This window comes from Peromyscus maniculatus, chromosome 5 (genome assembly GCF_049852395.1).
Source record: "Peromyscus maniculatus bairdii isolate BWxNUB_F1_BW_parent chromosome 5, HU_Pman_BW_mat_3.1, whole genome shotgun sequence".
Classification (NCBI taxonomy): Eukaryota; Metazoa; Chordata; class Mammalia; order Rodentia; family Cricetidae; genus Peromyscus; species Peromyscus maniculatus.
In genome coordinates this window covers 42,193,167-42,219,657 of record NC_134856.1, presented here as the reverse complement: position 1 = coordinate 42,219,657, position 26,491 = coordinate 42,193,167, and the positions used below count along the sequence as shown (strand labels likewise).

The window sequence follows — 26,491 nt, the reverse complement described above, 5'->3', positions numbered from 1 at the left end:
TTCCTATACTGATCTACAAGTTAGCTAGATGAGTTTATAGTTTTATCAATGGTGTATCTGAACTACTGCCACACTCTCATCTGTACCAGTATTTGGTGCTACTCATTTTCTTGATGAAGGCCATTATGACTTGAGTGAGATGGGATCATAATAGCCTTCGACTTGCATTTTTCTCATGGCTACAAGTGCTGGATAATTTCCCAGGATTTATTGTACTTCTTTCAAGAACTGTCTGTTCTGAGCATTTGCCTGCTTTATTGGTTGCATGATTCTCTTTTGGTGTTTTATTTTTTGTTTTAGTTCTTTAAGTATTTGGAATGTTAATATCCTATCAGGTGAGTGGCTGGTAAAGCTATTCTCCCATTCTGTAGACAGTCTCTCCACCCTGTTCATTTTTTCCCTTTGATGTGCAGAAGTCTTTTATTCTATAAGCCCAGTTGATAATACTTGCAATTATTTCTTGAACTAATGGAATCTTATTTACAAAGTCCTTACCTATGTCTGTACCTGTTAAATATTTGTGTTTATTCTGTTGAGAATTTCACAAATGTATATAAAATATCTCGAGTCTATCCACTCCCACTCCTCCTTCCTGGACCCCTCACAACATGTCTCCCCTTGTCACCTTCTTGTCCTTGGTTGTTATTATAACTCATTAAGTCCTTTATAGTACTGCCACTATGTATAGGGATGGGGGGCTTCCACAGAGGCATGGGCAGTCTATCACAGACCATACTTGCAGGAAAAAAAAATTGTCTCTCCCTTACCCAGTAGTCATCGACTGCCAACAGCTCTTCAGGTAGCGGTGGGTTCTTGTGAGCACCCTCGCCATCCACATTGAAATGTTGACTAGCTTGATGAGTTCACAAGTGCGATGTCCAGAAGACACTCTTTCTCACCCTCTGACTTTCTTTCTTTCTGCTCCCTCTTTTGGGACACTCCCTAAGCCTTGGGTAGGAGCTTAATATAGATACCCCATTTAGGACTGAACATCAAGAGTCAATTTTTTCTCAGCTCTTTAACCAGTTATGACTCTTCCTTAACCACTGTTCACTACAAAAAGAACTTCTGCCAACCAATGTAGGTGGTTTTTTTTTTTTTTACTCTTTGCTTTTTTAGGGGACCTGTCACCCAGACCCTAAAGAATCACAGGAAGACTTATTCTTATAAATGCCCAGTCTTAGCTTGGCTTGTTTCTAGTCAGCTTTTCTTAACTTGTCCCATCTACCTTTTGCTTCTTGGCTTTTATCTTTTTTTATTCTGTAGATTTTTTTTTGTTCTTTACTTTTTACTCTGTGGATGGCTGTGTAGCTGGGTGGCTGGTCCCTGATGTCTTCCTTCTCTTCTTCCCGCTACTCAATCTTCTCTTCCCAGATTTCTCCTTCTATTTATTTTTTTTGCCTGCCAGCCCTACCTATCCTTTCTCCTGCCTACCTATTAGCTATTCAGCTCTTTATTAGACCAATCAGGTGTTTTAGACAGGTCAAGTAATACAGCTTCACAGAGTTAAACAAATGCAACACAAAAGAATGCAACACATCTTTGCATCATTAAACAAATATTCCACAGCATAGATGAATGTAACACATCTTAAATTAATATTCCATGACAGACCAAGATTAAGAATAATATTAATTAATGGGTATAATAATAAATATTTAGAAGCCAGTTTGACAATATTACCATTAAACAAAACAATAGTAGTAGGTTCATTTTGGGACCTATAACCTCCTTAGCCTTGGGCTTTTGACTGGGTGTATAGAGTTAGGAATGAATTCTTGCCTGTGGGGCAGGCTTCCAATCCAGTCAGAAGGCAGTTGTTTACTCCCATAACAGTTATAACACTATTGTACCAGTGGGCAGACCTTGCCTGGTATATTGTTGTAGCAAGCAAGGTTCCAGTTGGGTAAGATCACTGATACCTTTTTTCCTCCCCAGTAGCCTGCATAGCACCTTCTGGTATTATAAAAGATAGCTACGATGTCTGTATCTTGAAATGTTTTCCTCATATTTTCCTCTACTAGCTTGAAAGTTTCAGATATCACTTAAAAGTCTTTGATATATTTTGATTTTTATACAGGGTGGGAGTCGGGAATCTGGTTGCATTATTTTACGTTCACATATCCATTTTTTTCCAGAATCACTTGTTAAAAAGATGTTTGTTCCTCCAATATATGTTTTCAGCATATTTCTGAAAAATCAGACAGCTGTATCTATGTGAGTTTATCTCTAGGACCTCTATTATATTCCATGATACACGTTTGGTTTGGTGCTAGTGTCATACTGTTTTGTTACTATGGGTCTCTAGTATAATGTGAAATTGTGTATCATGATACCTTAAGTATTAGTCTTCCTCCACCCTCAGGATTATTTTGACTATTCAGGATTATTTTGTGCTTTTAAATAAATACGAGAATTATTTTTTTCTAGATCTATGAAAATGTTTGAATTTTGATAGGAATTGCATTGAATCTGTGTTATTGCTTTGGGCAATATAACCACTTTCACAGTTTTAATTTTGCTGACCCATAAGTATGAGAGGTATATCTATTTTCTGGAGTCCTCTTTAATATTATCAGTATTTTGAAGTTTTTGTTATAGAAGTCTTTTACCTCCTCACTCCTGCCCTAAATCTTGTTTTTAAAGTCATTGTGAAAGAGATTTTTATCATTTAATTTCATTCCCAACCTATTTGCAACTTGTATGTAGAAAAGCTACTGCACTTATGTTGCTTTTTTAATTTGCTACTTTATTAAATGTGTTAATCAGATCTAAGGTTTTGTTGTAGAATCTTAAGGGTATTTTAAATATAGGACCGTATCATCTGGAAAGAATAACTTTTTCTCCTTTCCTATTTCTATTTATTTTATTTCTTTTTCTTTCCTTATTGCTCTGGCTAAGACTTCAAATACTATATTAAATAAGAGTGGCAACAGACTATTCTTGTTGCATTCATTCTATAGGGATTGCTTTATGTTTCTCCCTCTTTAATATAATATTGACTATATATTTGTCATGTTATAGTATATTGAATAATTAATAACAAGAAAAAAACCTGTACATGTTTAGCAAAGTCACAAATTTTTGAGTATTTTGACCTTAGGTTGTTTAAATCCATGCATAGAGAACTTAGAACTAAAGAAGCTGACTCCATCCTATCATACATTTGGCCTTGCAAATTATAGACTATCCACCCAAAGTGACTACCTGAGATCTTTATTTTAATGTTTACCCAGATGCTTCCCAACATTATCCATACAAATTCTGCCCTTTATTGATATTATAGTCACTCATGAGTGTTATATTCCCAGCCAAGAATATAATCTATAGAAGAGAATGCATTCAAATATCCAACTTCGAGATTAACATTTGGTTGTTAACCAATCATCACAATGTTTATGTGTGCTTCTGTTTATAAACAGATATATGCATACTATATTTCATAACTTTGTATGAAGCAATGACAGTGTTTCCAGAAAGTTAAAGCAAAGGGCTAATAGGCTTAGGTTTAGAGAATATATAAAGAATTTGTAAACTGAAGACTATCCTGTACTAAAAATTAACTACCAAAGAATATCTCAAAGTTTTCACTGTTCTCTGTAAAGAGGACAGAAAATAATATTTTAACGAAATCAGATATGAATTACTTTATTTGACAATAAATAAGAGGAAATGGAGAGTGTTAGGTGAGAGATGCCCCTGAGAGCTTCCAAACTTGAATATTGTAAAATTAGTGTGTTTTGTGAATACACGAATAGGGGAAATGATTTATAGATGGACACATTTTTTTCTAATGAACTATCTGGTTGTCCAATTTCATCAGTGTAAAGAGAAAATACTTCCAAGCTTTCAATTAACACCAACACAGAGATTCTGTGCTGTATAGTTCTAATTATGATGGTTCTAAGTCTCAAAAATTAGAAGTTTTTCCATGATGACTTTAAAAAGATGTTTCAAGCAATTAGAGGTATCAGTTAGCATTATTTAAGAATGCTCATCTTTAAAAAGTCTAAGGGTAAAAAAAATAAAGATTCAAAACACAATTAGGGGATTAGTCATATTACAAATCAATTCTTTACCTCATTACAGGTTTCATCCAGAATTAATAACTCCTTTGTGCATTTAAAGTAGTATTTTTTAAGTTAAAAAATTACTTGTAATTTTTATAAAGGTTTTTTAATTACACAGAGCATGACATACTTATATGTAGGATTTAAATGCTGTAACAATTAACAGGGTTATAATAAAAAGTGCTTCAGATTTCTTACCATAATTATAATTATAATTTATATTTGTCTAAGGCTTCTACTGTAAAAAGCAATTTCATATATACTTTTCAAAAAAAAGGCATCACAAGACCATGAACTGATACTACATTGTCCTCCCCTGTGAACAGTACTCCTTTTTTTTATATGCATAATGTTTGTTAAGTGGCTTTATTTTTTTTCTTGCCAATAAATTTGAGCTGTGGGATTATCATTTATTAAGTCTGATACATTGTAACAGTTTATATTTTTGATGTAGAAAACCATTTCTGCCCTTTAGGAGATAATTTTTTTTTTAATCAAGGGAAGGCATATACAGATTGTTAAAAGTAATTGATTTTGCCCATATGAGTAGATTATAATTTGAAAACACCAAGATTGAAAAAATGAAATGGTAATCTGATGGTGAGTGACATGAAAGCACACAAGACTGTGACAAAAGAGTTATTAGAACCATAGTCCTCAACTGAGACCAGAGGTGCTGAGTAGGAAGTCACATCTGAGAGGGCAAGGGAGAGGATAATCAGATTCATGTGATTAGAAAGCATTTTTGAGCTTGAAAAGCATAGGTGATTTGAAATGATTTTGCTTTAATTTTTCTACAAGGGGTAGTTATTTAGTATCACTAAATTAAAACTTAAGCTTATATATGCTATCCCAAGAGTAGTCTCTCATTTTCTGCATGTCTGGCTGTGTGTCTCTGTATTTGTTCCCATCTACTGCAGGAGGAAGCTTCTCTGATGATGGCTGAACAAGACACTGATCCATAAGAATAACAGAATATCATTAGGAGTCATTTCCTTCCTTCCTTCCTTCCTTCCTTCCTTCCTTCCTTCCTTCCTTCCTTCCTTCCTTCCTTCCTTCCTTCCTCCCTCCCTCCTTCCTTTCTTTTCTCTGTCTCTGTCTCTGTCTCTCCCCCCCTCCCTTTCTCTCTCTCTTTCCTTCTTTTTAGAACAATAGTATTTGTTTTACCCTAGGCCCCTAGGATATCTAGTCTCAGGTTCTTGGTCACCAAAGTGTAGGATATGGGTTCCATCAGATATTGGTTGGTTACTCCCACAAGCTTTGTGCCACCATTGCCCTAGCATATCTTGCAGGTAAGTCAACCATTATAGACCACAGGGTTTGTAGCTGGGTTTGTGTTTATGCTTCTCTTCTGATAGCTTGCAGAGTACCTTCCTTCCTGTACCAAGTGTACTAGCATGCAGCAGCCAAGGCTCTAAGTAGGCACCAGCTTGACTTCTCTGTGAATATACCTGCCCCTCCTCCAGTCTCTTTATCTAACCTCCGTGGTTTTATGCGTTGTACCTTGCCTATCATTGAGGTAACAGTTAATATCCACATATAAACAAATATATGCTATATTTCTGGGTCTGGGTTACCTCATTTAGGATGATTTTTTCCTAGTTCCATCCATTTATTTGTGAATTTCATGATTTCATTTTTTAATGGCTGAGTAATATTCCATAGTGTAAATGTACCATTTTTTAAAATCCATTTTTCTGTTGAGTGACATGTAGGTTGTTTCTAATTTCTGGCTATTATGAATAGAGCAGTAATAAACATGGCTGAGCAAGTATCTCTGTGGTAGGATGAAATATCCTTTGGTATATGCCCAAGAGTAGTATAGCTGGATCCTGAAGTAGATAGGTCAAATCTCATCTTCCTAAAAAACCACCACACCGATTTCTATAGTGGCTGTACAAGTTTGCACTCCAACCAGCAATTACTCCATATCCTCATCAGCAAAGCTGTCATTTGTGTTATTGATCTTAGACATTTTGATGAGTGTAAGATGAAATCTAAAAGTAATTTTGATTTGCATTTCCCTGATGACTAAGGATGTTGGACAATTCTTTAAGTGTTTCTTAGCCATTTGAATTTCCTCTTTTGAGAATATCCTGTTTAGATCTGTACCTCATTTTTCATTGGGTTATTTGTTTTCTTGATATCCAGTTTTTGAGTTCTTTATATATTTTGGATACCCTCTATTGGATGTGCAGTTGGTAAAAATCTTTTTTACCTATCCTGTAGGCTGTAATCATGCTACATTTAAAATGTGGAAACACAATCATTTTATAACAATCACCATTCCATTTGTCCACCTCCCCTCCCTTCCTTCTTTCATTTTTTTTTTCCCTGAGCTTCTCAAAAGGCAATACAGCAAAGTACAGGCTGTAGAATCAGCAGGACCTATATTAGGATCTCAGTTTTATTTACTTGGTAGCTAGGTGAGATTGGATAAGCAACTTAATTTATATATGCTTCATTTTCTTCTTCTTGGATTAGGTATTCTGGCCCCAAAGAGCTAGATTAAGAGGAAATAGTTAAATACTTCAAAGCAATATTCAAAACTAGTAAGGACTCAGTAATAATATAAGATAGTTTCTATTAGTAAAATTAACTATTATTTTCACTGACTAAAACATCTTAGTAAAACATAGGATAAAAAGTAAAGAATTAAATAGGAGATGATGGCTGGTCCAATGTTACAGAACAAGTCAGGAAGGGAGTAAGAAGTCAACCTTAGAAGCAAGCGAGGCATTACTGTCACAGGAAATAGAGTGGCTAGAAAAACTGGGCTTATACTCAAACCCTTTTCCAGTTATGATGCTCACTGGAGAAAGTAGCACTGTGGGTGTCTCAGACAAGTATTATTTAGGAAAAATAAAATGGAGGTATATATTTATGATGTGACTGATGGGTGAAAGTAACTTTGGAATCATCTGTGAATTAAGCAATAGAAGGGGGCAGGAGACAAGGAATATGAGAATGTATTACTCAGGCAGATACAAGAAAATCAGTTAGATTGAGCTTGTAACTTATAAGGATAAAAGACTCAACCTTGTATTTTCACAAAAAACCTCTCTGCTCTAGAAGAAATATACTAGTGAGGCTCCTTACAGAAATAAGATGTGAGCTAGACAGGGAGCCTCACCTTTAAAGTGTGTATTGCTTAAAGTAACTCACCACTACTACATGAAGGCCATCTTTGCAGCGATGATGTTCACTCTGTTTCATTTTGTCTCAATGTTCTTTACAGTGAACACACAGGCAGGGAAATGACACTATTTTGAGGGCCTATTGAATGTCAGGTGTTTTTATAAACGGTATGATCGTTTTTGCTAATATAAGAGTTAAGAAAAGGCAGGTTGAAAGGTTGAAGTAATAGTCAATTCAAGGTACATGTATCATATACATCAAGATTAAAAGAAAGTAAAAACAAATCCCCTACCCCTACGCTCCTCGTGCTATTTCCAAATGTATCGGACACTGAAATGCTACTTTGTTCTGGTAAGGCTTCACAAATTATATTGAACTATTATAGAAAAGCAATAGTAGCTTGCTTGTAAACATCCCCACAACTGTTCAGTACATACAACAAGTACCCAGGAAACATGCGACTTACCTCATTTTCAAAGTAAGTTTTTAAATATTGAAAAATCATGCCACAGAAAGCATATCAGTTAATGTTCAATATCACAGAGCAAAGCTATAAAAGAAACAAGAACACTCTGGTGTTGGTATATTATTCCTGACTGTCATTTATAATTCCTCTAGACAAAGACCATCAGAACATGGAGGGGACTATGTTTGCTCATTGTAAATACTCATTTGGTCTAGAGATTTGAACAGTTTTGTACACTGGGTCTGTAGAGAGGTAATTGTCCTCTGACCCAGTTCCAAAGTCCACCTTCTTTACCCCATTGGTTTGCAGCTTGGAAAGGAGGAAGACAAAGGAAGAGTTAAATTTTACTCCTTAGAGCAAGGGTCTGTGTTCCTGCCTGTCATTCTCTTAGCCTCCCAGAATAAATTGCTACTTAGAAAAAGAAAAGTCAAACGTTTATGAAACATACTGCTACTTAGAAAAAATAAGAATTGTTTTGCAAATAGTAGCACTATTAAAAGAGGAGGGAGAGAATAGCATCAGTCATTTTATATTACATATAAGCAGTTTATTAAAGAATTAAATATTTATGGATTATAAAGTAAGGCAGGCGATGAGTCGCAAACAGCTTGCTGAGAAGTACATTATAAAGCAATGAGTCTGTCAGTGATTGATAAAGAATGGGGAGTGCAAATGCTTTATAAAATTCCTAAGTTAGCTATGTATTTCCACTCGAGCAAAAACAGGACACAGTTGCCAGCAACATCACACCATTTTGTGCTGATATATATGCCAAAAGCCTTCAGTGAACCCAAAGTGACTCTTTGATCCTGCAAGCCCATGTAATACAGAGAAAGGGCTGCAAGGCACAGCAAACTGCCAAGGCTTTATGGACGCCCCTTTCCAAGCTAATAAATATTAATCTAGATGCCCACGTAATACATAAAACAAAGAAACCTCTCCCTTCTTTACAGAACCAGATAGCCGAGTCTAATTCTTTGGCTTTAGAGGAGAATCATCTGAGATTTAAAGGGGCAAAAGTGACCCACACAAGGTCACATGGCTACTTAATAACAGAATGGAAGCTAAAACCCATGTCTCTTATGCATGAGAACCACATTCTTTCCACAGTATCACCTTTCCTCAATCCCCCTTTCAAAGTAGAACTCTTTCTTACAATCCATAAAATATCGTATGTTAAAATTCATGAGCTCCAGGAATGGGGAGACAGCTCAGCAGAGAAAGTGCTTGACACTGGAGCCTGAGAACATGGGATGGAATGCCCAAATCCATGTAAAGCCAGATGTGCTTTCTCAAACAAAATTATATTTTAGCCATGCTTGGGTGGTGTGGTGTTAGGGGGACAAAAGCTTTAGGCAGAAGCAAGTGTGTCCAGTCTGACATGCAGGACACAACCTGTCTCTCCAGCGGTTCTAGAGCCGGAGCCGACAGGATGCCGCTAGAGAGGCGCTGGCCCTCTCTGGAGGGGACTGATGGATGTTTGTTTGTTTGTTTGTTTTTCTCATGGATGAATACACAGGAAGATGAGTTGTTCCTTGCCTTTAGGAGGATGACTGTCAAAGACCTAAAGCTGTTTATAAGTTTAAGTGCCAGACAGTCACTGTTCCTCTCCCTTGTGACAGTCATGACTCTCTACATGCTCTGTACATACTAATATGGAGTTCTAACTTTCCTTTTCCATGCCTTCACATTCAGTCATTTGGTCTCTCCAAGTCAAAACTATTGAATTAAATCCTTTGTCTCCACACAACAGCTAACACACTGGCTTGCCTAGAAAACTCAAAGCACTGCTGCTCTGCACATACTAGTTTCATATTTGAATCTGTAACGAAATCATATCCGATGCACATAATCTATATATAATAATAATAATAATAATATTACATGCTTGCTTTTTCCTAAGAAAACAACTACCTTATAGAGAGGTATAATTAACAAGTCAACAGCCCGCACATTTTGCGTGCAGCTCTCAGTTTAAGTGCACACCCGAGAAATACCATTATCAAGATCACAAACACATTTATGTCCCAAAGTTTCCTTTGGTTTATTGCTGTATGTCTATAGTAAGATATACATACGCGCACGCGCGTGCACACATACAGACACACACTTAGTTTCCATAGCATTTTAATTAGCCAATACTGTGAGCTATAGTTACTATATGGAATGGGAGGGAAATCACTTGAATTTCTTTACCTAACATGCCTAAAATCCACACCCTGTAAACATCCCAAGTCTTCCTTCCATGACGGCTACTGCTCGAGTTTTTGTTTCTATGAGCTGCATACTTTTTTTGGATTATACATGTCAGACAATATGGTATTATTTATCTTTCTGTGTCATTTAGCCTCAAGAACTCTGTGTCCATTCATGTTGCCATAAATAGTAAAAATTTCAAAACTGAATAATATTCCATTGTATGGACATGCCACAATATCTTTATCTTTTTGGTGAATAATTAGATTGTTTCCATATCCCGGCTACTGTAGATAGTTTTGTAATAAACATGGAAGTACAGATATCTCTTCAAGATACCTCTATCTTTTCTTTTAGATATATGTCCCAAATTCAGATTGCCAGAGAGTTCCCTGTTTTCAATCTCTTGATATTATTGCCCATACAATAGTAACAATTCACAATGGTATAGCTCCTTTCTCCCACATCCCTGCCAACAGTTGTCTCTTATCTTTTTCATTACAGTCCTCTTAAAGGTGTGAGATTCTACTTCATCACATTTGCTTTGTAGCTGTCTGATGATTACTAACCTTGAACACCGTTCCATGTGTCTGGTAGCTTTTGTATGTCTTCTTTAAAGTAATGTCTATCTAGTTATTTTGCTGGTTTTCCAAGTCAGGTCTCTTTCTCTCTCTCTCTCTTCCTTCCTCCTTCCCTCCCTCCCCCCAAGTTATATAAGTTCCTCAAGTTCCAGCTAATCAAAGATAAAGAGCTTTTATCTCATCTCCTTGGAGTTTTAGTTTTATGGTTTCAGGTCTTATGTTTTTAATTCATGTTGAGTTGTTTTTTGTGTGTGGTACAATTACTCACGTGTACTCTTTTGCACGTGTATATTCTGCATTCCTGTGCTATGCCCTAAAGATACCATGCTTTCCACACCGTGATTTCCCGGTGCCCTTGCTGGGAATGAGTTGTTTATCTCTTACAGGTTTGTCTCCAAGCTCTCAATTCTATTCCATTTATGTATGCTACGTAATCCATTTTGGAATCAGTGAGTACAAAACTTTTAAATTTAGTCCTATTCTTCTTGTTCAAGGTTGATTTGACTACACAGGACTTCCATGTGAATTTGGGGATTGACCTTTCTATTGATGTAAGAAAATGCCATTATATTTTTATAGGGGTTGTATTCAAGTTGTAGATTGCATTTGAGTAATGTGTTAATTTTTTTGCCACTATAATGAATTGTCCAGGATGACTGAATTACAGTCTAGATTCCTAATTTTTAAGGTGCCAGTCTAAGATCAAATGGCTCCATTGCTTTGGGCTTGAACTAAACAGCACATTATGTAGGCCAAGTGAAACTCCTCACACCACGAGCCAAACAACAAAAGGAATAGAAAAGGAGCCAGGGTCCGCAGAATCCCCTTTAAGGGTACGCCTCCCGTAAGGCCTTACTTCTCAAAGATTCGACCACCAACCAGTAACACACCCACCCTGAAATCCAAGCCTTTAACCCATAGGCCTTTTTGGGAAATTCAAGATCCAAACTGTAATGAGTAATCCAGGCATTTTAATAATTTTAAGTTTTCTAAACCATTGACCATGGCCTATCCACAGACTTCCGTGGTTTCAGAAGGTGTGGGCACTTCTCTCCATCAGAAAGCAGTTAGTTGTAGCAATGGACCGGCTAGGTGTCCTCTAACTCAGTTAAGTTCCGATACTATCTGCCTGGAAATAGGATGAGGCACCACTGTGGAAGGTTCAGTCCTTGAGACTGGCCAGCCCCTCCCACTAGAGATGCCAATCACAAGCCCCAGGCTGTTTCACTTGTGCTTCTGACTGACTGGCTACAAACCAGGGGGCTCAAGACCTCTTTGGCTTTGATTAGTTTGCTTGAGGGACTCAGAGTTCAGTGAAGCTCTTACTCACATGGGAGTGCAGAGCTTGCAGGGCTCTTCGGGTGCCCCCCACTCCGGGAACCTTCTCGAGTTCAGCTGTCTGGAGGCTTTCCAAGCCAGCATTGCAGGTTTCATATGGAGACTTCACTGAATGGACTGGATGGGCATATTTGTACAGCATTTCTTCCATTAGGGTAGGAGGCATGTCTCTTTGGAACAAGGAGAATTACCACAGAAGGCTTGGTCATGGTGCTTCTTTATGACCAACTGCAACATAAAAGTAAGGGCAGGTTAGAGTTCCTATGACTACCTTGGGGAAGAGAAAGCCTACTTTCTATAGCTTGCTCTGGGGAGGGTAAGTTACAAGCCAATGTGGGTGGGAAGTTGCTTGTAGGTGGCATATAGTTAGATTTTCCCCCCCCTGCCTATTCAGTAAATTTCTTGAACCAAAGTAATTATTGATGGATGAGGCCTTCTGCTTCTACTTTGCTTCTTTCTCCCTTAGTGTTCTGTAATTTGTTTTGTTCGGTGGATTCCAGGAGTCTGTCTTATCTGCCCTGTTAGTGGAAATGATCAGACAAATGAGAGAGATAAAATTTCAAAGCTGAATTTGCTCAGCTGAAGAGACTGTTACATCATGGGCCTGGCCCTTAAAGACAGTGGCAACTAACTCTAAAAGGCCAGATCCTATAGTCTGTGTCTGTCTGTCCTTCACCCCCAATTAATAAGTTGTTCTGTGGTTTTATGGCTTTACCTGGCTCTCACATGCTCTTTGTTACATACTAGCTTGAAATGAATCATGATTGCGGGACTTCCTGCCATGCCCTGAGAGGTTATAAATGTCGACTATTTTCCATTGTGTGTGAGTTCTCAGTTTTCCTCTGTTGTCCTGCCCACACAGCTGAGCTATCCCCTCAATGAAGCTCCAGCTAAGGTTTTAAACAGATGTCTCTTCCTCCTTTTAAGTCCCCACTCACATCTCTAACATAAGCTTCTGTCCCTTTCCAATGCTCTCCCACCTCAGGGCCCATGGTGGCTCCCACCGAGGCCCTTATCCTAATGAAGCTTATTCTTTTAAGTCTCACTTGGCTGTAGCTCCTTTCTCGACCAACTTCTCTAAGTAACAGTGACAATGTGAGTGTAACAAAGTGAAGAAAGATGGTACCTAGAACAAAAAAATAGAGGCACAGTGTCATGAAGTTGATGGGCACTTTCTTCTTGAGGGCTGCTAACTATTTACTGGAGAGCACAATAGCCAAAATTATAATTAAAAATCAGAATCCTGACACCAAGGGAGAACACATGCTGCATAAGAATGAACTTAGAAAGTCATTGGATGGAACTATGACGGTTGAAATTTATGTGCAGATCTGACCTAGAACCATAAAGTGTTGTATTAAAGCCACTCGAAGTTAGAAGTTATGGCAGCATACAGAGAGGTAAATGCAAACAACTAGGATATAGAAGTCCAAAAGGCAAGACCATTGGAGGTTCTCCATAGGTAAGCTGACTGATTAAATCACAGAAGTAGGCTCTCTCAATGCCTGAGAGTGGCAAACATAGGTTACATATGATTCAATAAAATGAAACAAGGTTATTTGATACAACATTTCAGAAACAGTTATTTCACAAATAAGAAACAAGTAAGTTTAAAAAAAATCAAAACAAATAAACAGATGCTGGACTCACAATGTATTACTACAGGGAAAGTGGGATGCACTTGACTGAAAGCAAAGGAGACAGTGGAGATAGAATACTTGGGTATTTTTTGTGTGACTCTCATATGTTGTTAAAATGTCATCTTGCAGTCAGGCAGTGGTGGCACACACCTTTAATCTCAGCACTCAGGAGGCAGAGGCAGGCAGATCTCTGTGAGTTCGAGGCCAGCCTGGTCTACAGAGCGAGTTCCAGTAAAGGCTCCAAAGCTATGCAGTGAAACCCTTTCTCAAAAAAGCAAAACAAAACAAACAAACAAATAAATAATAAAATAAAAATCTTGCAGTCTTCCTTAACTTTTAGTGAAGAAAATAAAGTAAAATTTAGAGCATCATTAAAGAAATCCAAGTCTAAGATCTTGGAAGCCTCCTGACTGAACAGCAAACCCACAATGCTAAGACCTTTACCACAGTCTTCTAAGTTAAATTACTAGAAACTGCTGAATGTTCTTGTTATTTTGTATCATTCTGAAGGACTTAGCAGGACCTGGTTTCTATATTTTCACACTTTCGAATCTCAAGCACAACTAAAACCCATCTTTGTAAAGTTCCCCCAGATAAACTCCAAATCGGACGGGGTTGAAAACCAGCTCTTTGGGCATCTTTGCCCGAAGTGCGGAGAGCCGTTATGAAAGCCGCGTTAACGAAGACAGTAAATGAGTAGGTTTGAGAACCAATTTCTTGTGTCTTCAAAGTTTCAACTCAATATGACAAAGATGAATTCACTTCTGTGAAGATGAAAAGCACAGACTAAACTGTAATTCTAGGAGCTGTTATTATGAGCTCTCTAAACCACTGTTAACAACTGGAAAAGCCAAAAGTCCATGGCTAATAGAGGGCAATAGATTTCCCCCTTTGTTTTCTCCATTTTGCCCTTTAAGGAAAGGCTGTACTTACTTGTCTGTCCCTAGGAAAAATTAGATAACAGGGTAAAGCTACCGTTTCTGAAGAATGACCAGCAATGTTGGGAGGGGGTGGGGGGTTGTCTCATTCCCCATAGGGTCTTAGCTAAAGTTATTGCTTTAGGCAGATAATGCCCATGTACACATGGTAAGATGAGATGAGCTGTGCTTCATAGAGTTAATCTTCAGAAAAAGATATGGATCCTCAGGCAATGTTTGCAAACAATGAACAATGGGCTCCATGCAGTGAGTCTATCAGTCAAAATGGCTTATGTGTAAAGCGAGTACCAGCATGTGATTAGCTGCTCATAGATGATGGTAGAATGGAACTCTGGATTCATGACCATTTATTTTCAAATACACTAAATCTATAACATATTAACAAGGAAGGAAATAAATATGGCATAGAGGATTTCAAACATTATCTAAATTACTCACAGATGATAGATGATGAGGAAAGTATAATTTAAGAAATTTAATATAAATGACACTCAAAATACATAATATAACTAGAATTGCTTTCTTAAAAAGAAACGCAGGCACTATTCACTATCTTTTATGCTGCTGTCATAGTTTGTCAAGGTTCTTGCAATAGTTTTCTAACTAGTCTTCCATTTTTACCTGCCCCAGACTACTCTCTGTGTGTATCTGTCTATATATCTTCTCTCTGTCTCTACCTATCATCCATCCATCCATCCATCCATCCATCCATCCATCCATCCATCCATCCACCCATTTATCCATTCATCTATCCATCTATCTACCCACCCACCCACCCATCCATCCGTCTATCCAACTATATATCTCATAAAAACATGTTTATGCTACTATTTAACAACTTCTTTGGTCTCGCCATCCAGAGTAACCCTGATCAGGCCCTCTATCTTACTCACCATGGCTCCTTCTTTTGTATACTCAGCTCTTAAACACTAGCCTCCTTGGGCCTGCCATGTACAGCCCAATCTTGGAGCTTTTTTATGCCCTACTTTCTTTCTGTTATGCCTCTAGACAGCCTGATAGTTTGCTCTTCATTTCCTTAACCTTTCCAATGTAGCTTTTCCTGACAATGTCCCACTTCAGCAATGTTCTTGACTTCTCCTACTGCTTCCTTTTTCTCCAGAGTACTTCCCTAGCTGGAATATGACCTACTTACCTGCTTAGTCCTTGCTGTTTCTTGCTTGGATAATTCTTGCCCTGTGGAGACTTTGGCCATTTTGTTTATGCTGTATTCTCTGACATTCAGAACTGTGCCTGGAATAGAATATGTTCTTGGTAAATACTGCTCAAGAGATGATGCCATAGTTCCAACTTTAAATCTCAGAAGCTATACTACCTGGTTTTAGATTTGGATTTAAATGTAGTCTACCTTCATAAAATGCCAGCTCATTTTCTAGTAAAATGGGAGAAAATTACCATTCCCATGTGTTTTTGTGAGAATTAGACTAGTTGCTTCATTTTAAGGAATTCCACAAATATCTAAATAACCAATAGAGTTACTGATATCAGATCTACCTTATGCTTACATTCTCTTAATTTTCCTTCCTGTTGATCTAGAAAGTCTCAGGACAGAAAGCTGAGGTTTTTCTGGGAAAAATGGACAAAATGGATCAAAAATCTAGATTTAGACAAGGGCACAGGATTATGGTCCCTACCAGAAGCAAATAAACAAGGCCATCCTACCACCACTTGTTTCTATGAAGAGGCACTGTCCAGACCACACCAAGGCAGCATGGACCAAGTAGACTGTGGTAGTTGAACATAGTTGAGGAGGCAGAGACAAATACTGTGGAGGTCAATGAATCTGGAATTTATGTAGGGTCCCCAAGAGGACAGAGAGCCAATGAGGGTGAAATCCACAAAACTGTCTAGGGATTTCTAAGTGCCAACTCCCTAACTTTCTGCTCTCATTTATTTATGTTTTTAAACATTGAGGATTCCAAGTTAAAACAGTTTACAGATATCAATATTTGCATGCTATAAATAAAAACTAGTAATTATCAAAATATAAATCCATTTTAACATAAAAGGCATCATGTAGTGTTTTAATGAAAAATAAGTATATTTTATAAAATAATATTAATGAGAATAGTAGTATTATTTTACTTTTTTGGCAATTTTCGTATTTTCTAACTTGATAGAAAATGTCTGTACTTTTCTATTTGCTTTGGGACTCAATTTGTTGCAACCGTATATGCCACAGAACTTCTAGAAAATCTCACCATACACACTTTGGAGAGAACGAAAGTAGAAAGGCAATAACATCTTCATATAGTAATGAACACAGTTTTAAACCTACAGTCTTGGTGTTATTACCAAGGATATCATTAACTTAAGCCTGTATCAGTCCCAAGTCTTTGATAAACACTAACCTACATGTACAGGGGCGAAACTGCAGAAACAGGGAAAGAGCTCTCAGGGAAGTGTGAACTGAGCAATACTTAGAGCTCATTAGGCCAGAATACAGTCAAATTCTAGCCCCCCCAAAATGGAAGGATTGTGGGCCATGTTTAGAAAATTCAGTAGATGCCACAGAGGTGCCAAGCTCAGCTAGTGGCAACTTGAAACAAATTTCTTGAGCAAAGACTACTTTAGATTAACAAAAGAGGTTCTCATACCTCAAAAACAAACAGATCCAGAAGCAAATTTGCCTACTTTATATACATCCTTAGAAAGGGAGACAACAAAATGCAGAGTCAACAATTTAATACTCATAATATCCAGCATCCAACAGGAAAAAACAAACAAGACATGCAAAAAGGCAGAAAAAGGTGATTAACACTCAAAGAAACATAGTCACCAGACAATCTAGAAATAACAGATAATGGCAATAAAACAAAAAGAACCCTTAAGCAAAGCCGGATGTGGTGGTTCTTGTCTGTAATCCCAGCACTGGAAAGGGGAGGTAGAAGACTATTATGTGTTTGAAGCCAGCCTAGATTACAAAGTGAAACCCTGTCTCAAACACACACACACACACACACACACACACACACGCACGCACGCACGCACGCACGCACGCACGCACGCACGGTACACCATTACAAATATGTGCAAAGTCTCAAAGGCAAAAAAATTAACATGAGGAAAGTACAGAATATACAAAAAAGAACTAAATGGAAGTTTCAAAGTTGGAAAATACAATATTCAAAATGGTTAATTTATTGAATGAACTCGAAAGCAGAGGGACTGAGACATTGATAAAAATGATCCTAATTGACTTATTAAGAAAAATAATAGAGACTTAGTGACATGCGGGGACAATATCCACTGATCTAACATACAGAATTAGAGTCTTTGGAAAAGAAGAGAGAATGTTTATATGGATGTCTCCATATTTCAAAAAAAGTATGGGTCCTCAGGGTACAGTTAAGCTGATAAACCCGAAAAAAATAAATCTTCAATGTTCCCATAGGCTCAGTATCTTCAATGCTTGGTCCCAACCAAGTGGCACCATTTGGGGAAGTTGTAAAAATTTTGGAAAGTAAGATTTGGCTGGATGAAATGAGTCACTGGGGGTAGGTCGTGGGTGGATATTATCCCTGACCCTGTACTGTTGGATCATTCCTGGCTGGCCATGACATAGGTTGACTTTCTCTACAACACGGTTATACCACCATGATGTTCTGTTCAAGCACATTTGGAGTCATATATCTATAGTTTGAACCATCTGAAACTATGAGACAACAAAATCCCTCCTCAAATTGTTTCTGACAGGTATTTTGTCAGTGAGACAAGAAAGCTATCTAATAGAAATGCAAATGTTGTAACAACCTTGATGTCTCCCCTTAGTCAAAGAATCCATTTTAAAATGAATTCTCTTCAATGTGCTGGGGATGGGAGGAGGATGTTGCTGGTAACTTACAATTCTAGGTTTTAAGAATTAAAGTAAAATGAAGGTGTTTTCATATAAACAAGAGCAAAATAACTCAATCACCAACAGTCTAAACTAAACTTACTAGCTAAATAAATATACAACAGAAAGGAAACAAAAACCTAGAGTAGACAGATAATTCGAAGAGGGACCAACAACTATGCCCCAAGAGTTAAATTTGTTTCTCCTTCTATGCAAACAGTCATGCTCCCTCTTTTCTAGATTGTATATAGCTAATGGCTGAACTGAGTAATTGTAACAACATGACCCACTAAAAAAATATTCACTATGTGTCTATTGATAGAAAGTGTGTGTGGACCTATGGTTTGAAGTGGAAACAACTCACTGTATGTGGAGTTTGTAACCATCAAGAAGTCATTGTTACCAGTGGCACTTCTTTGCCTCCACATAAGGTTGGTTCAGGCTTTTCCCTCCCTTTCTCCATCCTTCCCCACTTCCCCCTTCTTTTCTTTTCTATGCAGATACCCAATTGTTATTTGAGAGCTAATCTTTTCCTCATTCGAATCAACCTAACATCTTTGTCAAGTACTAACTGGGTATGCTCCTAGGCTTGACTCTGTTGCACTGATATGTAGCTTCATCCATATACAAGGAACACGTTGCCTTGATTACTAGAGCATTGGAGTAAGCTGTGAAATCAGTTAGCAAAGGCCTCCAATTGTAATCTTTTGTCCATGGATTTCTTTTTACATGTATTTGCTAATTTCTATATTTTAAAAGCATGCTGGAATTCGTTTTTTTTGTAATTACATTAATTCTAAAGGTCAATCTAGGGAGAGGTGACATCTTAATGATATTGAATACATTAATCCACAATTACAGTATACCTATATTTAGTTCTTGCTTAATTCTCTTCAGAATATCATAAAATGTTCAGTAAAAATCTTACACAATTTTTGCTAAGCAACAACCTTGAGATATACCCACCTTTAACAAAAATTTTTCTTAGAAAAAAGCTCTAACCTTGTTACAGTGATAGAACAGATAAAAGTCAGCATGTTAATTTTTGATTAAGTAGCCATAATCTAATTTCTAATCAATTGTGTTTCCATATTTCCTGTTTAGTCAGTCGAAAGCCCCACAATTTATGGGACCATTAGGAATCATTTAGTTACATCAAAGTTCCATATGACTTTTGTGGCTAAGAATTTATTATCTATTTTCAATTGTCCTATTCCTTCATTGTATCCTCAAATAATTTTATATGCACATATTAATATATGTCTTATCTTTCTTTTCTTCTTCTTTTTCTTCCCTTTATCCCATTAACCAAGGCACCCATAGTTAATGTATAACGTGAAAGATGAGAGGGGTAAAGGGACTCCAGTATGAGGGGAACTATTCTATACAGTAAAACTGAGAAGGGAAAAAAATAGAGTATCTGAAAGTAGTAGGTTCCATAAAGACATATGAGACAATGTAAAAGACAACCAAAGACATGTTGCTCCATCCTAACAATGACAAAAAAAAAAAAAAAAAAAAAAAAAAAAGCCAGACAGTCAGAAGAATCACGGCTTACTTAAACACAGCAGAGAGTTGAGTTCAAAGGCAAGCAGAGACAAGCTAATCTCAGAGTGAAAAATCCTCTGAAGAAAAGGGGTACACAGTAGTTCTGGTTCGTCATAGTAAAGAAAACAACACAAGCTGTGCTGGATCATGTCAGAGCGTAACAACTGCAATCTTGGAGTATCCTGATACAAAGAGTGTCACACTTGCTCACAAGTTCTCTGCGGTACGAAATCAGCTACTCCTTAGATACTTCTCTTAGACAAAAAACTCAGTCACTGTGGCAGGGCAAGAAAACCCCCTCCCTTATGATTTAGGCAAAAAAAAAAAAAGTCACCTCTTCTGGAGAAGAGGTGGAAACCAAAGTCACCATAATGCAGAGTCCACAGGCAGGCAGTAGTCAGGTAGTTAGATGACAAAAGTCACCATGCAGTCACGTGGTTAGATGGCAAAAACCTGCCTCTACAACACTACATGCACTGTCTGTAAGTCAGTAAACTACACACATTTGAATTCAAGGGAAAAGCTTTTCAGAGAGGAGAGCCTTGAACAGAACTAGATGAAGAGATGACAAAGATGTTGATACTCCATGGCTGTGCTAGCAAAACACTATCCCAGCTGCAGAAATCTCTGCTAGCTTATCAACAGACAGCACACACACACACACACACACACACACACACACACACACACACACACGGAAATGGGCACCAATGAGCGTTAAGATAAGGCATTTGAAATTGCGCAGAGTGGAAAACAGAGAGCAACCAGAGTGGAGGAAAAACCTCAAAGGCCATCTGCAAACAGTGGTGCAATCTCCAGCAGTGCACAGCTGCAGAGTCCAGGGGGAGAAAAGAGAAGAGGAGAAGAACAAACCCCGAGTCATAAAAGCACTTTACAAAAACAAGACTAAATGGCACAGATTGAAGAGAACTGTCTTAGTTACTTTTCTAACGCTGTGGGAAAACACCCATGACCAAGGCAACTTATAGAGAGAGTTTTAATTAGGCTTATGGTTTCAGAGGGTGAGAGTCCATGATGGTGGAGCAAAGAATATGGTTGCAGGAGCAGCTAAGAGCTCACATCATCTTGATCCACAAGCAGGAGGCAAAGTGAGAATACTAGGAATGACATGCGTCTTCCGAAACGTCAAAGCCTGACCCCAGTGACACATCTTCTCTAGCAAGGCCATCCCTCCTAATCCTTCCCAAACAATTCCATCAACTAAGACAAATTTTCAAACGTGTGAGCCTATGGGGCCATTCTCATTCAAACCACTCACTGCAGAAGTCAAAAGTAGGAGAACACACATACACAGGCTCATAAAGACATCATATTTGAACTGCTGAGAAATGAGAATAATGAGGGCAGCCAGAGAAGAAAATAATTATTACAGAGAAGACAAAAGTTAAAATCATAGTGGACTACTTATCCAAAATGGTACAATCTGGAAGATACTATTTGATGTATTCAATGTACTAAAAAAGTCACCAACCCAGAATTTTATAGTTAGGGAAAATGATTTTTAAACAAAGCTGAAAGAATTTTCTGTTTTCTGGGGAGGTGGGGTGGTCAGGGCTATGTAGCCCAGGTTACCCTTGAACTTACAGGGATCCTCCTGCCTCAACTTCCTAAGAATTAAGATTACAGGTGTGTACCACCATGTCTAACTTTAAGAGAATTCTTTGCCATTATACCTAGAGTATAAGAAGCAGAGGCAGTTTGATATACAAAGAGGCAAAGGAAAGGCCAGGAAACTTAGAGAGCAGGAAGTGAACAATACTTATATTACAGGAGTAACAGAAGGAGAGATGGGAAAGGGCACAGAAGGCCAGCTTAACGTGATGATAGATAAAACTCAGCAATCCGTGGAAGATCCAGACAGTGTAAAGGCCTCAACAGATTCAACCCAAGAAAGTCTTCTCTAGGGTACACTGCACCAGACTGTCAAAAGTGAAAGACATAATTAGGGCATGAAAATACCTAGAAAGGAATTCCCATAGACTAACAACCGACTTCTCAGAAGAAAGCTAAAGGGCTGGGAGAGAATGAGATGATACGATGCTTTCAAAGTGCTGAAATTAAATGAAACAAAACAAAAAGGCACAACCCACAAACCAAACTTCCAGTCAAGAACACTATGTTCAGCAAAGCTCTCCTTCAGAAATGAATGAGATACAAAGTTTCCAACATGAAAGCCCCAAATGAAGGAATTCATCACCACCCTACTGGTCATACAATAAAAGCTCCAGGGAGTCCTGCATCTAGAAGTAAACCGATAGCTACCATGAAGAATCACCACTGACAATCTCCTTTCTAGTTCATCAAGTTCTACCAACTCTGCTGTTCAGATATCTTACCATGTACCTGACAAATTCAATCGCTTCTGTCTGTGGCCGTTGCTATGACCTAGGCCAGATCACTGTTACCTTTCACTGGCCCACAAGAGCAGGAGCCTCTTGCTTTTCCAGCATCCATTCCTACCTCTGGTCATCATTTTTCCACATCAAAACCAAGGTGATATTTTAAAAGTGTGATCACTTGTTTCCTGCTCACCTCTTAAGGTTACTACCCAAGGGTTCCCTTAGCCCCACCCTAGTCTAGCTTACTCCAACAGTTCTCCTGGGCAAAACAGCACTGCTTCTGAATTTACTTTTAGTTGGTACAACATAACAAAATCAAATACTTAATTTTAAAACTTTATAGCAAAATAACTATAATAAGATCTCCACCACATCCAAATGATGAGCAACAGCAATAGTGTTTCTAGTGTTCTATCTTTACTCTGAGTTAAAGAGTTATGATTATTCATCTTATTTCTATGGGTAGAGAAGTCAAGGCTTACCCAATTGTTCATTGTAACATAGTCAACAGGAAATCATGTTGGTCTAACTTGGAAGCCTGTCCTCTTAATGGCTCTACCTTGCTTCTCAGCGATAATTGTTCCAAATTGGTGAGCTGTGGATAGGCGGACATTTTGATGCCAATTGTCTATATAGATTCAGTATGTTAGAAAAAAAAAGTTAATGATCTTTAGAGTATGCATTTCTACAGCCTTTCATCATAGTCTATTAAGAAATGGAAAATGAAAAAGCAAGAGAGAAAACAGGAGAAAAAAGCAGAAGATTGTTAAATATATGAATTGGAGACCAAGTCCCTTTTGAGGATGAAGATACAGAGAACAGAACAGAATGCAAAGAGGTTTACCATGACCCAGATAGAAAAAAAAAAAAAAAAACAACAACCAAAAATAGGTTTCATCTATAGTGGTGCAAAAAAGGAAAAATGTTTATTAAAGAGGTTAAAAATGTTACTTTAATTTCAAAATTAATAAAGTGGAAGGAAAAATACATTTTTCTAAAATGAAACACCAAAAGCTACTGCAGTTCTATTTGCTTGTCAAAAAGAGTATTAGTTTAAAAGGAAACATGGGGAACAAAATCCTCTACGTAAAACACAATGGAGCAGCGAATGTCACCCTTAACCAATGTAACACCTACAAGCAAGAGACCACAGTCTCTAGGAAATGCACAATTCGGAGAGACTCTGAGACTGTGTTTTGAGAGATATTCACATTTTCCAGTTGTTCCCCCCTCTCACTTTTTTTTAGAAGAGTAGTCCTTATTAAAGGACACAGGACAGTTCACTTTCCCTCCAGTTCCTCATCCTCTACCTCCATCTCAAAGGTGGCTCTGATGCCAGTTGGAAAAGACCCTGCCTTAAACAGAACACCCTTCAGTGCTGCCTTACACGTGGCAGAGGCTCATCCTCTTGTCGTGAGTCCTCTGCTTATCCTGACTCTCAGGCTGTCTCTGGCTCAGTAGTCCACAGAGAAGGATAAGCAATGCTTTAGATTCTTAAGCAATCATTGTTCCCAAGTGTAGACAAATAATTGTCTAAAGTTCTAAATTTCAAACAATTAGCAGTGTGAAATGCTAGCTAAGTGAAACTATGCCATATCAGTTAAAAGATTTCTTTTTTTAATGTATAGAATGAGTTGTATCCATTTAAAAGTGTATCATTGTTCAAAGGCTGGCTTTTAAAGAAGATAATTTGTTTCAAGTGTCGATATATTTCATTGTAGTTAGGAAACCATGGTTTGTTTCTGAGGAAGAAGGTAAGATCTGAGTGTGTGGGTGCGTGGTGGCACTCCTGATGCTGGAGGCCGCTGGAGAACCGCTAGCTTGGCGGGCAGCCCGGGTTACGCAGTCTCAAAAGAAAACTTAGCAGTAACTTGCTTTTCTTGATTTCTCAATTTCTGGCAACTCATTACTTGGGGTGCCAGTATCCAAATACTTAAAAAAAAGTGTATGTTTAAATTTTTATTTTGGGTAATGGTGCTTTTGTTGTTGTTCATTTTTAACTAAACTCTAAAGGGATAGCAAAAGAAAAGCAAATTACTTGGCTATAAGGTAAATGTATCTTTAGACTCCAGGAATGACGCAAACAGGAACTTCTCAAAAGAAAGCTCTGAATGACAGTGATATATTCCTTAGACACTGCAGACACCAGCACAGAAATGTTTAAAGAGTGAAGGGGACCAGAGTCCTACAGTCCAATATACACTAAAGAATCTGAGCTATCAATGTCCCTTTATCTTGGGAATACATTTTTCTTGTATTGTATTTTGAGAGACGGGGTATTAAAATGTTGCCCAGGCTAGCCTGTAACAGGCTTAAATCATTCTTTTGGCTCAGCCTTCTGAGTATCTTGATTGTATTCACATGCCACCAAACCTAGAATAATATCTGTCCACCCTCTCTCTGAAAGGATCTCACTATGTAGCCCTTGGTCTAGAACTCTCCATGTAGACCGGGCTGGCTTCAAATTCACAGAAATCTACCTGCTTCTGCCTCTGGGGTGCTGGCATTAAAGGTGTGTACCTTTTGGAAGAGCCTGTACACAATGAGCTGCAAAGTAAAAAAGACTAGAAAATCTAAATATTCAAGAAGTTGAATAAGCATGCCATTGAATATACAGATATGCTATATATTATGTATGCATATTCATATACTTCTATCACTTAATTTAATAAATGAAGTGATCAATAATTTTGTCCCAAATCACAGATAAATACAAAATGTCTGAAATGTATTTTGGTAATAAGGACACAACAATGGCTAGAGAAAGAATTAGAACTAGTTTATTTATTAGATTTGTTCCCTTTTTTGCTTGTGATTTTGGGAGGAGGAAGGGTATGCTAGTCAAACACATATAATCCGAGAAAAAGGGTGATTTAAGAGAGCGTATTAAAAAACACACAGCGTATAAACAAATGGCAGTGCATGTTCTGATGCTTCTAGAGTTGGCTGGTGTTTAGGGTTGAAGCACAGCTTTCCTGGAACATGTGTTATTAAAAACTTGTAGATTCAGTCAGTGCGCTGGCGAACCCAGGACAGCAGATGGAGAAATGGGTACAAGAAGGCTGTCACACTGTAATACTGGCAATCAGCACTCAGTATCACAAACGGCAAACCCCTCTGGCTCTCCTCTGCCCCTGACTCATTACTGAACTCGGCAACGGCAGTGTTTCCCGATTCTGCTTCTCAGTTACAGAAGGACAATGTGTCCATAGAGGGTGAGTTAATGTGACAGTGTGCAACGCTTAGAGGAGTCTGACTGTGCTCTGACCACTTCTGGGAAGGACTGTGCCCTCTGCCACCCCACAAAAGCTTAAAGAGCACAGGAGGGGCAGAACAGAGGGTTAAATTCTACTTAGCTCTGAATTTCCAGTTATTTCAATAGTTCCTTCAATGCGCGTTTATTATTTCTTCGCCCTTTTATAGTTAGGTATTTCGAATCTCTCTTCTAGCACGTAATTTTCTTTTCCCGTCTGTTTTTATTCACATGAAACAAGGACTTATTTTTGTCTTGAGTTCCTCATTATATTTATATGAAAAAATCTTTTGTTTTCTTCTACTACTTATCTTGATGTTGTTTGACTTATGCATCTTATTTGTCAAGCTTTAAGCATGTTAACCTTTCAATAGTAGGAAAACTTCCATCCTGTCACTTTAAAAGGAGAAATAACCACTGTATATAATGAACCAACAAAAATGTTAACACTTTCTTCACTGATATCCTAGTAAATAAAGGTCTAGAAACATCAGCCATTTTTTTCTTATAAAGTATTTATCTATTTCAGTTTCTATTTGGGTATACATTTTATATTATTATATATAGGGTAAGAAAAAGAAATGTTTCACACTTCTATTTTTAATGCCATTACTTCTGGTTGGATAATAGTGAAAATCTCTTAACATATATATACAATATGGAAAGGACTGCCTCATTGTACTCTTGGGATGATTAATTATGCTTTTACATTAGAACAAAGGCTATGTGAACGTATGGTATTATTACTTCGATACAGGTAATTCATTGTAGTATAAAACAGCCATATATAGACCAAACAATAATCACTTACTGCATGGGATAAAGCACCCCGCCCCCCCCCCCCACACACACTGAAGAATGGAGAAGGGCCTCTTTCTGCCTCTAATTAGTTTTTAATAAATGATACATAATAAATGGCCATGTTCTAATTAATCACAGTTTAGGTGTAGTCCCCAATGGGGGATGGGGATGTAGAAACTGTGGCAGCTATCTGCATAGCCTGTGAAGCTTTCTATGAAAGGCATTGCACTCAAAGTCTGAAGATGTGCCTGTTTTCATAAGGCTCTCTCTGGTCCATGTGACTAACGGCATGTAGATTCTCTATACACA

At 37.8% G+C, this 26,491-nt stretch overlaps 1 protein-coding gene across 11 annotated transcripts in view; it reads right to left on the bottom strand.

Annotated features, from left to right (window-relative positions):
- LOC143273316 (uncharacterized) overlaps window positions 1-26,491 on the bottom strand; it is a 192,989-nt gene that overhangs the window by 10,228 nt on the left and 156,270 nt on the right. For 6 of the 11 annotated variants that reach the window (XM_076572132.1, XM_076572133.1, XM_076572138.1 and 3 more), the window contains 2 exons: window positions 15,521-15,618; window positions 11,782-12,017 (listed from right to left, as the gene is read on the bottom strand). In XM_076572132.1, coding sequence (XP_076428247.1) covers window positions 11,782-11,955 — 174 coding nt within the window. In that variant the 5' untranslated portion in view covers window positions 11,956-12,017; window positions 15,521-15,618. Of the gene's footprint in view, window positions 1-11,781; window positions 12,018-15,520; window positions 15,619-22,610; window positions 22,878-26,491 lie in introns of those variants that run through there. The other 5 variants (XM_076572136.1, XM_076572140.1, XM_076572139.1 and 2 more) reach the window with 3 other exon arrangements.